The sequence below is a fragment of the Ruditapes philippinarum genome, unplaced genomic scaffold (genome assembly GCF_026571515.1).
Source record: "Ruditapes philippinarum isolate M1 unplaced genomic scaffold, ASM2657151v2 ctg3474_1_1_1_1, whole genome shotgun sequence".
Classification (NCBI taxonomy): Eukaryota; Metazoa; Mollusca; class Bivalvia; order Venerida; family Veneridae; genus Ruditapes; species Ruditapes philippinarum.
Genome location: NW_026853974.1, coordinates 49,679 through 62,519, shown reverse-complemented (window position 1 = coordinate 62,519; position 12,841 = coordinate 49,679). Strand labels below are relative to the sequence as shown.

The following is a 12,841-nucleotide window of genomic DNA, read 5'->3' as shown; positions in this document are numbered from 1 at the left end:
TGAATGTTATTACTATTTGCAACATATGTATTTTATTGTAATTAAAGTTAAACTGTCAGTTCATTTTATATGCTATAGTAGTTAGTCCCTTACAATATGTACTGTACATGTCGCTATTTGTTTTAAATTGTCATTTTATTGTACATTCTCAAATCTTATGACTTTTATTCATGCCTAAGCTGCTAGGTTGATTACAATTTCAATTACAGCCGTCTTTCCAGTTACGTGATGATATTTTTGTAATATCTCAAAAGTTGCCTCCCCTGTATATAGAAACGCCACTTACACCATCTTTACTGTTAGTATGTTCCAAACAGGCCCTATGAGGAAATTGTTGAAAGTTGCAGAGCTTCTTTGTAAATTGACTGTACAAAGAAATTATAGCCAAGTGTCAAAGGCGAACCAAACACAGAAGAAGAGGAAGTATATGTAGGCTAATTTAGTTATCGTATTCACAAAAGTACAAAGGCACTTGTATAATTGTACTTAGTAGTGTGGAGCTCAAAACGACTGTCAAATCTAAATAAAATGTATATTTGTCAATCCCAGCACGTGTATAATAAAACATTTATTATCATAGACGTTGAAATATGATTTTTTTTACTAAAGGGCTCATATTAAGAAATGTTTTGGATACAACATGACAGTAAGATAATGACAATACAACAGTACAATGGAGAAACACCGTAGTATGATGGTAAATTATTGGTAACAGTCCATCAAACTACTTTCATCAATACAAGAATAAACGTGTATGTTAGTCCATTTTTAAAATGATACTTTTTGACACGGTCAACATTTTTTTCATTGTTTGTATTTAATTATGCACATGCCTAACATTAAGACGACAGTATAATAGTGTCAGTACCACACTACGATGGTGACAGTATGATGGGGACAATAATTTTATTATGACAATATGATTGTATGACAATCTGTCACCATCGTGCTTTTGTGTTTTGCCATGACGTACTGTCGTATTACCACCACCATACTGTTGTACTGTCACCATCGTACTGTCATTTTTGTGCTTTTTGTTCTCAGAGAAAACATCAAGGGCCTAACGGAACACCGAAATTTTTACATTGGTCAAATCTGATAAATGTAAGCTGATGAATCATCATTTTACTCTTTTCAATCTAGGATAAATGAACAGTGACTGGTTTTACACTCATTTAGATATTAGGGAGAATTTAATTTTCCTTTGAATTGGAAGCACAAAATTTTTAATACCCAAATATTGCCCAAACCCGAATATACTCAAAATATATACTTCATGAATATTTTTTTTTAAATGCTGTTTTAATTATGAATACAATAAATATATAAGATATAACCAAATTTATATTTTCCAATCATTTTGTTTTGAACAGAAATATACCCAAACATACTCCATTAAAGATATTAAATTACAAAAGAATAATACAATGGACACTTGACTTGTATGAAATTACAAGAAAAATATTCCCTAAAAATTAAATTATAGACAACATTTTTTAATATCACATCTTCATCTTCAATTGCATGTACAGACTATATTCATTAATGAACCTAGATCAGCTGATGTCACAGGTTTTAACATATATATTTTTTTTTGGAAAATCTCAACTGCACATTTCAACAGAATAAATGAAATTTATAGTCAGCTTTAAGTTGTGTTATTTTATAAATATAACTCCATTCTCTCATTAAAATCTATTATTTCATACAAACAAAAATGAATATCAAGTTAATTTTGGACAGGCAATTTCTTTTGGCAAGGGTTTAACAGTAGGAAAATTTGAACAGTCTGTTAAGTGGATCAAACCATAATGGAATGATTAGGCTAGGTATAATGAATAGTTCTATAATATACAATTTGATAAGATTTTTAAGATATGTTTCCAATGTATATAAGTTTATGTATACTAAAAAATAGGTGGCAATTTTTACCAAAAGGAACATGGTTTCCTCCAGTGCATATTGATTTATAGCATATTCATTACACTACTCAAAATGACTTGATAAAGTGCAAACAATGCAAATAGAATTATAGACTATATATATTCTATATTCAATCTTTTATTAAGTAGTAAGTCATTTATGGCCCATGTACATGCAGCAATATAACATTCAATGTTGAAAACAATATGTAATTATATAGGTGTTAACAATATTGTACTGGATATACATGTAGGTAATCATATATCAATGACAGATTTATTTCTATATAAAAAGTAGGTCCTTTCTTGGCATTTAACCGGTAGACTAGATATTCATAGGTGGGTTGCTTAATTGAAACAGGTTACACCTCAAAGATTCTCCTCACCAAAGTTGCTCTGCATTACAACCAATAATAATATAAAAATCTACCAAATTTTACAGAAACATGCAAGGTATAAAGTGAGCCGATTAAATTGATTAATTGTAAGCATCATGTTCATGGTACTGTGTATTTTGATAAAACTAAAGCTTAGACAGATAAATGCTAGGTTCAAAATGCAAAGAATTTACAATGTATTAAAATTGTATCCAAAATATAGCAAAAATATTTTGATAATTTAGTTGCTGGTGATAAGACCTGGGTATACTATTTTGAGCCAAAATTTAATCTTTCTTGAGTTCTAACAGAATCTGGGCATCAGAGAATGCAAAAGGTCTTACTATTGCTAAAAGATTAGAAAATGTGAAGAAGGTTTTGTATGTTATTTTCTTTGACAATAAATTGAAACAAATAGGCGTTTAATCAAATGTTTCACTGTTTAAATGACAATAAAGGCCCTGTCATGTAAATTCCTGTGCCAAAGTGCAAAAGAGTTACATGTACCAGTAATTTTAATAAAAATGTTGCTATAAAAAAAAATGAAGAAATATGTATCTTTGACTTTTACATGACAATGTACCTGCACACAAAGCACTCATTGTGACTAAGTATTAGGAGGTGAAAAGGTTACTGTCCTAGACTGCTATTGTAGTCACCTGAGCTTAGAATTTACGTTAATTTTTTGTAACACCTCAAATATTTTCAAAGTCCATTGACATATGGCTTTGAAACTTAGCACATGTGTTCACCATCAAGCCCCCAATCTGTAGACAAGAGGAGGAAACTCTAAGCATTTTGACAGAATAATTCTTTAACTATCAAGCACTAAGAATAGTTGAGTGGCTGTCCTACCAACAGCTCTTGTTTAATATTGTAAATGTCAAATTTAAGCACTATTAATCTGTTTAAAATCAGCTCCTTATTAATGCTACACATCAGGATCTGATGGACACAAATAGGAGGTCATCGTCTGATGACCTTTTAAACAGTCAATCATAGGCAAGCTTTCATAATTTGGAACAATCTTATTTCAACCACTGGAAATCCAAATCACGATAAAGGCAAAACAAATGTTGTGGCAATCAAATGTACATGCAAGAAATAACTTAAGTAGATCTTAACTTAGTCCAATTGAAACTCTAATTACTTTGTTTCAAAAGATAACTTTTTTCATATTTTGATGATTTTCTGATATTTGATTAATCAAATTAGCATGAATCTGCATGTATCTTTCTAAATTAAGGCACATTGATAAGATACACATTTTTATTAACAGTCATAAGATTGGTAATCACAAGAAATACATGGGAGATAAAATACCTCTGCCAGATGTAAATGGTGAAGTTTTGTGTGGCATCCATCCAGTACAGGCAGCATTGCATGCTGGGAAGAGACAGCCTTATACTGCATTCTTTATGGTAATAATACTGTATATGCTTGAACTGAAACCTTAGTTTAAAAGCACATCATGCCTCAGAACCCTTTGTTTTCTTCTTTAGAAAGGCTAGCTTGAGTTTTATAACGTTTGAATAATAGTTTAAGGTTGCGTTAGATGCTTATCACCTGAGCAAATTAGCGCTGAATGTGAGATTACTTGTTTTAAAAGTAGCAAAATGTAAACAAAGTAGTATTTTGACTTACATACAAATTACTAAATCACAGTAACTGTACCAATTGCCATAATGCAGCAGAAGCAAAAAATAAAACAGGTACTTGGCCAATGAGTAAATGTTTGGAAACTGTAACAGAACACCAAAAGTATGAGGCTTTTGGGAAACAAAAATAAAGATATTTCTAAAGCATGATGGGCCTTTAAGTAAAATTAAATTGACTGCTGTAGCATTTCAGGTTGCATCAGGATTGTTTATTATGTTTATATCATCTATGGTTGCATTAATACAAATAATAAAAGGTTAAAAGGATAGAGTTGAAGGCTGATTGTGATTTCTCCAAGAAATTTTCTTGATAAATTACTTTTCAAATGTTTACAATAATGTATGAAAAATATTTTGTGATGTTTTGATGTAAAATAATGTGCTTCCATATATGAACATCAGCTTAATATTTGAAAAAAGGGAAAAACAACCAAAAAAAGAAATAAATAGATTTTGACTTGGTTTCATTGCTTGCTTTATTGGTTGGCAAAATTAAAATAAAGGGAAAAGCAGTGTCATAAATGACAGATTTATTTTCATGTCATACTTCAGGTTGGTTTATCCAATGAAAGGTTAGACCTGCTGAGAGAACAGTGTGTAGAGAAACAAGTACAAATCATTGATGTGAAAGGATATGTATTGGACAATTTATCTGGAAATCATCCCCACCAGGTAACCTTTATATACACCAGTATCTTTTTGGTCAGTTTACTGATTAATATACTTTAAATTAGTGACTTATCAGGGTACAGATTAATATACTATGACCCCGTGATCAATCAGGTTATAAATTCATATTCTATGGCCTGGTGATCGATTAGGTTATGAATTAATATACTATGACCTCGCCATGGATCAGATTATGAATTAATATACTATGACCTGGCGATCAATCAGGTAATGAATTCATATTCTATGACCTGGTGATTGTTTCAGGTTATGAATTCATATACTATGACCTGGCGATCAATCAGGTTATGAATTCATATACTATGACCAGGTGATCGTTTCAGGTTATGAATTCATATACTATGACCTTGTGATTGTTTCAGTTATGAATTTATATACTTTGACCTGGCCATCGATCAGGTTATGAATGCATATACTATGACCTGGCCAATGATCAGGTTATGAATTCATATACTATGACATGGTGATTCATCTGATAAAGAATTCTTATACATGTACTATGACATTTTAGACTGGAGTAAACAAATATCTCTAATGCTGGATAATATCAATTTACTTTTAAGTAAATATCATTTTTTTAATAAATTTTTCATATATTTTAGTGTTAGTATGTTTTTGTCACATGAGAGGTATTTTCCTCTATGACGTCATTATTTGAGAAAATACCAAATATTGCAGCCAACTTACATGCACATCAGGGTCTATAATCCGTTATTCATGTTTGATACCTTGTCTTATACATAATTATGTTTTATACATTTACATAATTATGTTGTATGCATTGAATGAATATTAGAATCTTCACTAGAAGGCCAGGATATACCTTATCAATCACCATGTAGACATATAAAATATTAACACTAATTGCTAACACTGATTTTAATTAAAGTTCTGTTCTAAACAATAAATAGTATAATGCTATATAATGTAGATCATGTTATTTTCATAATTAATTGTTATTTAATAACGGAAATATACATGTATAATGATTTGTATTTTTATATTTGGTATATGATTCAGGGTGTCTGCTTAGATGTCTCAAAATATAAGACTCCCCATATATGTCTAGATACAGATATAACAAGGTGAGAACTTTAACTAGAATAAATAACCTTCATGTTAATAATTATTGAAAATAAGATTTTTTCTTCAATTTTTAAAGGTAATCTTTTACAGACTTGATTATAATCATTGGAACTCTGTAGTAGTGTTTGAATTTCTGGGTTTGTTTTATTTTTATTAGATTTTGGAGACTGTGATCCAGATTTGAGTTGGGGGTGGGCTGCAACAGTTTTGGGGGTTTATGTTATAATTCCTCTACCCTGACTTAATGTTTCAGTGAAAAGCTGTACAGTAGTGATGGAAAACCCAATGTATGGTTGTTACCATTTCACATAAAGGATACCATGAACATGGGTGCTGTTCTTAGGTCATCTTATTATTTAGGTGTGAACAAGGTGTTGTTACCTTCTCGTTACAGGTGAGAAATTATTAAAATCTTCCTATGTATTATTTGTGCAGAATCTCATGTTTTAAAAAATGCTATAAGTTTATAACAATTTATACCTGTTTGATGCAGATCTGAAGTTTGTCATTAAATTCTGTTCATTATATTAGTGTAGCTTTTAACTGTAAGTTGGTGCTGTAAGTATTGGGCCAAAATACATCAACAATTAAGGGCTTTTTAATTATATAATATTCTTTTTTGTTTCTTTCTTTTTAGTTTAATATTTAGGAGTCATAGTGAAACTTTGAAGAGTAACAGTCTGAACTTATCCTCTGACATTAGCATTATGTAACATTTGAATGTACAGCTTGAAGCTGCACACAAGCATGTCTCTGGGGTCAGATTTGTAGGTCACTATTCAAGACATATAAACAAGACATATAAATCCAGCATGATTTTTACTTAATGTAGAAAAAGATTGGTTTTATATTTTGTGTGCAAGTTCATCCCCACAATCACTGAAGATATTTTTTTTCTTGAAAGGTATTACATGTATATGTGGGATCATAATTGTAGGTCACTGTTCATGACCCATAAATTTCACACAGATTTTTACTGAATTGTACATATTGGTATACTGTTACAAAATTGTTGGATTATTTAAAAAAAAATAAAAAAATAAGAGATCAACAAAATCAAGTCTCATTCCACCAATGGGTAAGAACTTTACTACCAATAGTTATAATCACTTGGCTGTCATTATTGTGGGTACAAACCCTAGCAAGGAAGCTATCCAGCTTGGTTGTTCTTTTCAGTGTATGATACCTGCTTGTATTTCAAATAATGCAAGGACTTGGACGTGAGTGAGGTCTGCCTCCATCAGTAAAGCTTAAAATTCACCCCCATATAGCCTTGCTGTATTAGTTCTCCTTTTCTCTACTTTCTTGGCAGAGCTTTTTCTTCTGCTTTTTGATTAATGACAACAGAACAAACTACATTGGCAATGCCTTTTGTCCTCTACCAGTCAAATGTTAAAAAACTCCAATGTAAAATGTAATTACATTTAAAGAGATAGGTATTTGAACATATCACTAAAGTAGCATGTTTTGCTGTCTCCTTCCAGTTCAGCATTGAATCCTGTAGTAAGCAAGGCAAGTGCTGGGGCTCTAGAAGTCATGAATATACAATCTCTCAAACATGATACTTTACTGGAAAAATGTCTTGTGGTTAGTATATCTATAAATGAGGCACGTCGCGACAAAACTAACATAATGGGTTTGCGACCAGCATGGATCCAGACCAGCCTGCGCATCCACTCAGTCTGATCAGGATCCATGCTGTTCGCTATCAGTTTCTCTACTTGTTATAGTGTTTGTAAGTGAACAGCATGGATCCTGACCAGACTGCGCGGATGCGCAGGCTGGTCTGAATCCAAGCTGGTCGCAAACGTATAGTGTTGGTTTTGTCGTGACGCGGCTCAAATGATCGTGAAATATTTTTTCTAATGTTTGGATTGATTTGAAAACCAATTCATCTTGAAAGATAAAAATGTCTGTTAATTAGTTGCCTATCAGTTTTATTACAACAACAATATATATTTTCTAGAATAGATCTTGTCTCTAATTGGAGAGAAAAAGAGCTGTAGAATGATACTCCAATGGTCACAAATTCATGTTCCAGTTGGGATGCCGCTTTTTCTTACCCTGTGACATTTGGTGCCCAACATTGAAATATGATGGTCTTGTCTATAACTCCCAAGTCAATTGGGAGTACTGTGAAATGTGTAAATTGTCAGGAACGTTTTTGGGCAGGTAACTAGAGCTGCAGAACGATATTTCTAAGGGCCCATGGTTTGAGCCCTAGTCTGGCTGCATATTTCTCCCTCCCTTTCTGTGACATATTAATATAATGTGAGGCTGTTAATGAAATATACAGTGTTATGCATGATTAATTACATTAATTTTCACAATGATTTTAGAATATTGCTTCAGAACTTAAACTCCTAATAGATTGCTAGGTGGTCTGAAACTTTTTGTTGATAATAATTGTTTTTATGAGTACCAGTACTTGACATTGCTAATAGTGGCTATCCTTATAACTTGTTGAAACCTGATCTTGAGGTTATACAACTTTTTTTGTGCCCCCACTTTAGTGGCGGGCATTTAGATTTACCCTTGTTCTTCAGTTCGTCCTTCTGTCCATCCGTCCGTTCTCTTTTGTGTCGCATGTAACTCAAAAAGTATTTGACCTAGAGTCATGAAACTTTTGTAAAGTTTTTGCCCTTTACTTAGTAAAAGATTTTTAGTTTTAAACTTGTGGCAAAAATATTTGACCTAGAGTCATAAGATTGACAGAACAGTGGCGTGTGGGGGCAGCTGTGTCCTATGGACACATTTCTTGTTTGAGATCTGTCTTGTATCTCAGGATTTTTATTGGTGAATGCACATTCGCTGGCTGTTTCTTACCAATCAAATGCCTGAATTTGAGGCCAGAAAATGTCTTAATAACCATGGAATCTTGTTTTTGAAGCCAAACAATTGCTTTTGGCTGATTCATGTGAAGTGTATGGAGTGGTATGCCAGTTTGAATGTAGGTAAATACTTGTTTACAAGTTATACATTGTTTACAAGTTTACATAAATTTGCCTGTTCATATAAATTAAGATACTGTTAAAAAGATACTGTTATAAAGATACCATTACAATCTGTTATGGTAATGAGTAAATCAAGTTTACAAGCAAAGAGTGTCTATTTTCAGAAATGGAGAGACAATGGTGGAATAGTTGTTGGATCTACTGGTAACGAGGGTCATAGTAAAGCTTTACATTTACATCAATTCACTGTTGATAAACCAACACTGCTTATTATTGGTAATTCATAATAAAATTTATTATTTATGAATTAAAATAAAATTATGAAAATTTGAATTATTAAAAACTGATATAGCTTTAAAGGAAATAAATTGATATTCATGAAAGGTTCTTTTGAAAGCTTATGTTGTAATATGTATCTGTAAAAGCTGGTTTTGTTATTAATTGAAGGTTGGGGATTTTTTTCTTTTTGTTCATGGGTTTGTTTTTGGTTGAAGTGTAGGGTTTTGTTATTGGTTTATGTGTTGGGTTTTATTATTGGTTAAAGGGTGGTGTTTTGTTATTGGTTCATGGGTTTGGTTTTGTTATTGGTGAAGGGTGGGGTTTTGTTATTGGTTCATGTGTTGGGTTTGTTATTAGTTGAAGGGTGGGGTAATGTTATGGTTGAAAGATGGGGTTTCGTTATTAGTTGATGGGGATGGATGGAGTTTAAGTTACATCAAACCTGTTAACTTAAGTGTTAAGATCATGTAGTGTTTTGTTGTTATTCTGATTGAAAAAGACTCAGGAAGTCAATTAGTGCATCATGATTAATTCATAGGGTGTGACAGTCCAGGAAGGAGGGGGTGAAAAATAATTGTGATTGTGTGCCATATATGGACTTTAACACACAACCAAAAGTGTTATCATATTATATGAATTTCAAGTTAGCAGCCACAAAGTCCACCCAACTATAGATTAATGTACTGTATTATAAGCAAGAGGATTACTATAAAAAAAATATATATACATGTATATGATATATACTGTATGTACTTTATTTTCCATTTTACTTTCAAAGGGCTTCAATATACATGTACCTTGTGTTTGGAAAATTTAGAACTACCGAGTTACTTTTGCTTTTACTGCAATAATATACATATATATATTTGAGGAATAAAGCAAATCAATAAACAATGTAAATGTATGGGAAATACTTTTCAGGAAACGAGGCTGAAGGAATCAGTGAGAATATAATTGAACTATGTGATGTTTTACTCAATATTAAAAATTATCAACCAGAACTTCAACATCTCAACAACTTCTGTGTGGACTCTCTCAATGTTTCCGTAGCAACAGGTATGCTTGATAATGAAAGGAATAACGTCAGTTAATTTTGTTGTTGTCAATGCCTGCTAAACCTTACAATTTCTGTATAATGATAAATTTTTATGTTTTTATTAAAGTTTGGTTGATAAACAAGCTTACAACTTGAATTAATCACTTTTCCGAGTCTGCTTCATTTACTTAACCTGTACTGGTGCCATTCAAGGAAATATGCATAACAATATGCCTCACAGTACAACAATTGTGAATACCTGTACATTTCTTACAATTTTCTACAAAATGTTTGAAACTGTATTTTATAACCCTGAGATGAGCAGCTTTAACCTGCTTTAAATTTGAACCGTCTGTTGTCTATGCAAGGAGTTTTTATAACAATAAAGTTAAAATGAAGCTGACATTGGTATAGAGGCTGGTCAGTTTGTCTTTCTGGTTGTTATGCTGGTTTTAACACTTTTTTCTGGTCATATCTTGGCTGTCAATCCACATAATTGGCTTTCCTAGATACCTAACCAGTGATTACCAATTTCTCCACAAGTGACGGACTGCCGATTCCACAGGCTTTCTACTGGTCCCTACTTTTCCCTACTTTTTTCTTTTGATCCCTACTTTGCCCTACTTTTTCCTGAAATAGCCCTATTATCCCTACTTTTTCATTTTGAAATGAAAAAAAAAAGAAAAAAAGAAGATATTTAAAATGGTATTTCAGTAGTATTTTCAGTTGCAATTGATATGTAGTTCAGGTGTGTGTGTGTGTGTCTCCTTGTGATGTCCATCCTTGAAAGACTCATGGTGCCTTGGCAAAACATTCAGCAACATTCTGGCTATGAGGTAAATACATGAAACCATACTGATTGTTTAAATAACTACTATTTTATAATTTCCATGTTCCTCTTGTAAATGAAGGCATGCTTCAGTCTAGTTTGACACTGCCAAGTGTTTATTAATGTCTTAATTAGGTTTATAAATATTCCCAATAATGCATTAGCTGAGGGATTCCACAGTTGCCATGCTGTACTGATTCAAAAGAACATATTTTTTATTGGTTTCATTTGTGTTTGTGTTATTTTCCCCATGTCTATTAGACCATATATGTTCATGTTACTTGAATTTTTAAAACAAAGTCATCTGATCAATCAAAAATTTTACAAGGTTTAAATAAAATATTGAAATGTGATTAAAGCATTGGCAGCTGTGGGTATCAAACACTGCATTGACCAATTGCTCTTGTGTCTGAGTAGAGTTGCAGCAGTGTGACTTATCAATTTAGATTCCAAGCTTTTAATTGTCACTTAACAAAAATCTAACATGTGCAAATACCTTGGTATTGCTTCATCACTATCCATCATATGGTTGTGCATTTTGTCAACATGATATAATGTTAACCTTAATCATGAAAATGACAGGTCTTAAAAATTCAAATCATTTCATTGTCTTGTTGACAATAATGCACAACAATCTGGTAGCAAGCTTGGGTTAGGCTAGTTGCTCAGCTAGATTGTATTTACAGATGTAACTATGCATGTTTGGCAAATAAATCACAAACTGTATGTATATGTACATGTAACATTTAACATTATCATTTGGCAGTGTACTGAATCATGCATACATGTAACCTACTTGTACCTCTTGTTGGTGTTAAATTGTTCCTTAAAATACTACACTGTGGCATGTTTGTCATAACCTTTGCCCTTGCAATATATTATAATTTTATGCAACATATTAACATGAATATACATCAGTTTAACCTACATGTACATGTAGCTCATACATTAACATGCAGTCCTGTTCATATAGCTTTTAGTGTACATCCTGGTGTTGGTATTCACAGCTTGTTTGCATTTACATTGACTATGCAATATACTAGGATCTAGTAGCTCTCACCTTACTAATGTGAATATTCTTAAAACTATGTGCTAAATATACTCATTGTATGTTTGTTTTGCTGATTATATTTGTCCTTATCATTGTAAACAACATTTTGTATTGGTGCACTTGTATTTAAAGAGAAATAAAAAAACAATTTCAGGTGCCTGTCTTTCAAGCATGGACTGAACTGAAGATACACACAGCCTGATGTGGTCTTGGTGATGGTAAGTCTTAACTAAAACGGTAAGAAATTCCTACTTTATCCCTACTTTTTAACATCAGAAATCCCTACTTTGCCCTACTTTTTGGTAAAAAAATGCCCTTCTTTTTCCCTAGTTTTTTTGGTAGAAGCAGTAGAAAGCCTGATTCCACAAAATTTCTAAATCAGCAGTGAAGACAAATAATAATTAGACTTAATATCTGATATCAATTATCACTGAGAAATTATGTTTCGCCCAAAAATTGAACCAGCAGCTTACTGAATTATATATCTGGTGCTCTGCCTATTTAACAAAGTGAGCTAAATAAACATGGGCATAATATTAACATAGACAGCATTCAGCAAGTTAATTACATTGTAGTTTATTGTTTTTCTCTTATTTTCAGGGATACTGCTTCATTATATTATGATGAGTAAACATGGACATTGATGATCCTGTAGATGAATGCTTGATCAAGTTAGAGTACAATGAAATGATGGTTAATGTCTGTAACTTCAGTGGTAAATGTAATAAAATATTTTAAAATATACATGTGTATTTATGTGGGTAGATGAAATCTGGTTATTAAGTAAGTGAATGTCGGTGGTTGGTTGGTTTTACTTAAACAATTTATTTTGTGCACAATTCTTCCTACATTTCTCAGGAAATTTATACATACAACCTCATTTCACCAAATGAGTGTCATTGAGTGCCATGGTTCATATTGCTGTGATTTATTTGATTAGATTATTTTTACCATAACTA

At 32.0% G+C, this 12,841-nt stretch overlaps 1 protein-coding gene across 1 annotated transcript; it reads left to right on the top strand.

The window, feature by feature from the left end:
* Positions 1-269: 269 nt before the first annotated feature.
* LOC132738587 (rRNA methyltransferase 1, mitochondrial-like) lies at positions 270-12,626 on the top strand. Its single transcript, XM_060726117.1, has 9 exons — positions 270-429; positions 3,579-3,720; positions 4,510-4,629; positions 5,668-5,732; positions 5,987-6,127; positions 7,218-7,320; positions 8,852-8,963; positions 9,888-10,022; positions 12,483-12,626. Exons 1-9 carry the CDS (start codon positions 305-307, stop codon positions 12,524-12,526), a joined length of 987 nt encoding a protein of 328 aa, XP_060582100.1. The 5' UTR covers positions 270-304; the 3' UTR covers positions 12,527-12,626.
* Positions 12,627-12,841: the final 215 nt, after the last annotated feature.

Excerpts from the sequence above, each read along its gene's own strand:
- LOC132738587 (XM_060726117.1), top strand. The coding sequence starts at position 305 with ATGTTCCAAACAGGCCCTATGAGGAAATTGTTGAAAGTTGCAGAGCTT. Across the intron at positions 4,630-5,667 it reads CTGGAAATCATCCCCACCAG|GGTGTCTGCTTAGATGTCTC; the intron begins GTAACCTTTATA and ends TATATGATTCAG. Across the intron at positions 6,128-7,217 it reads TTGTTACCTTCTCGTTACAG|TTCAGCATTGAATCCTGTAG; the intron begins GTGAGAAATTAT and ends GTCTCCTTCCAG.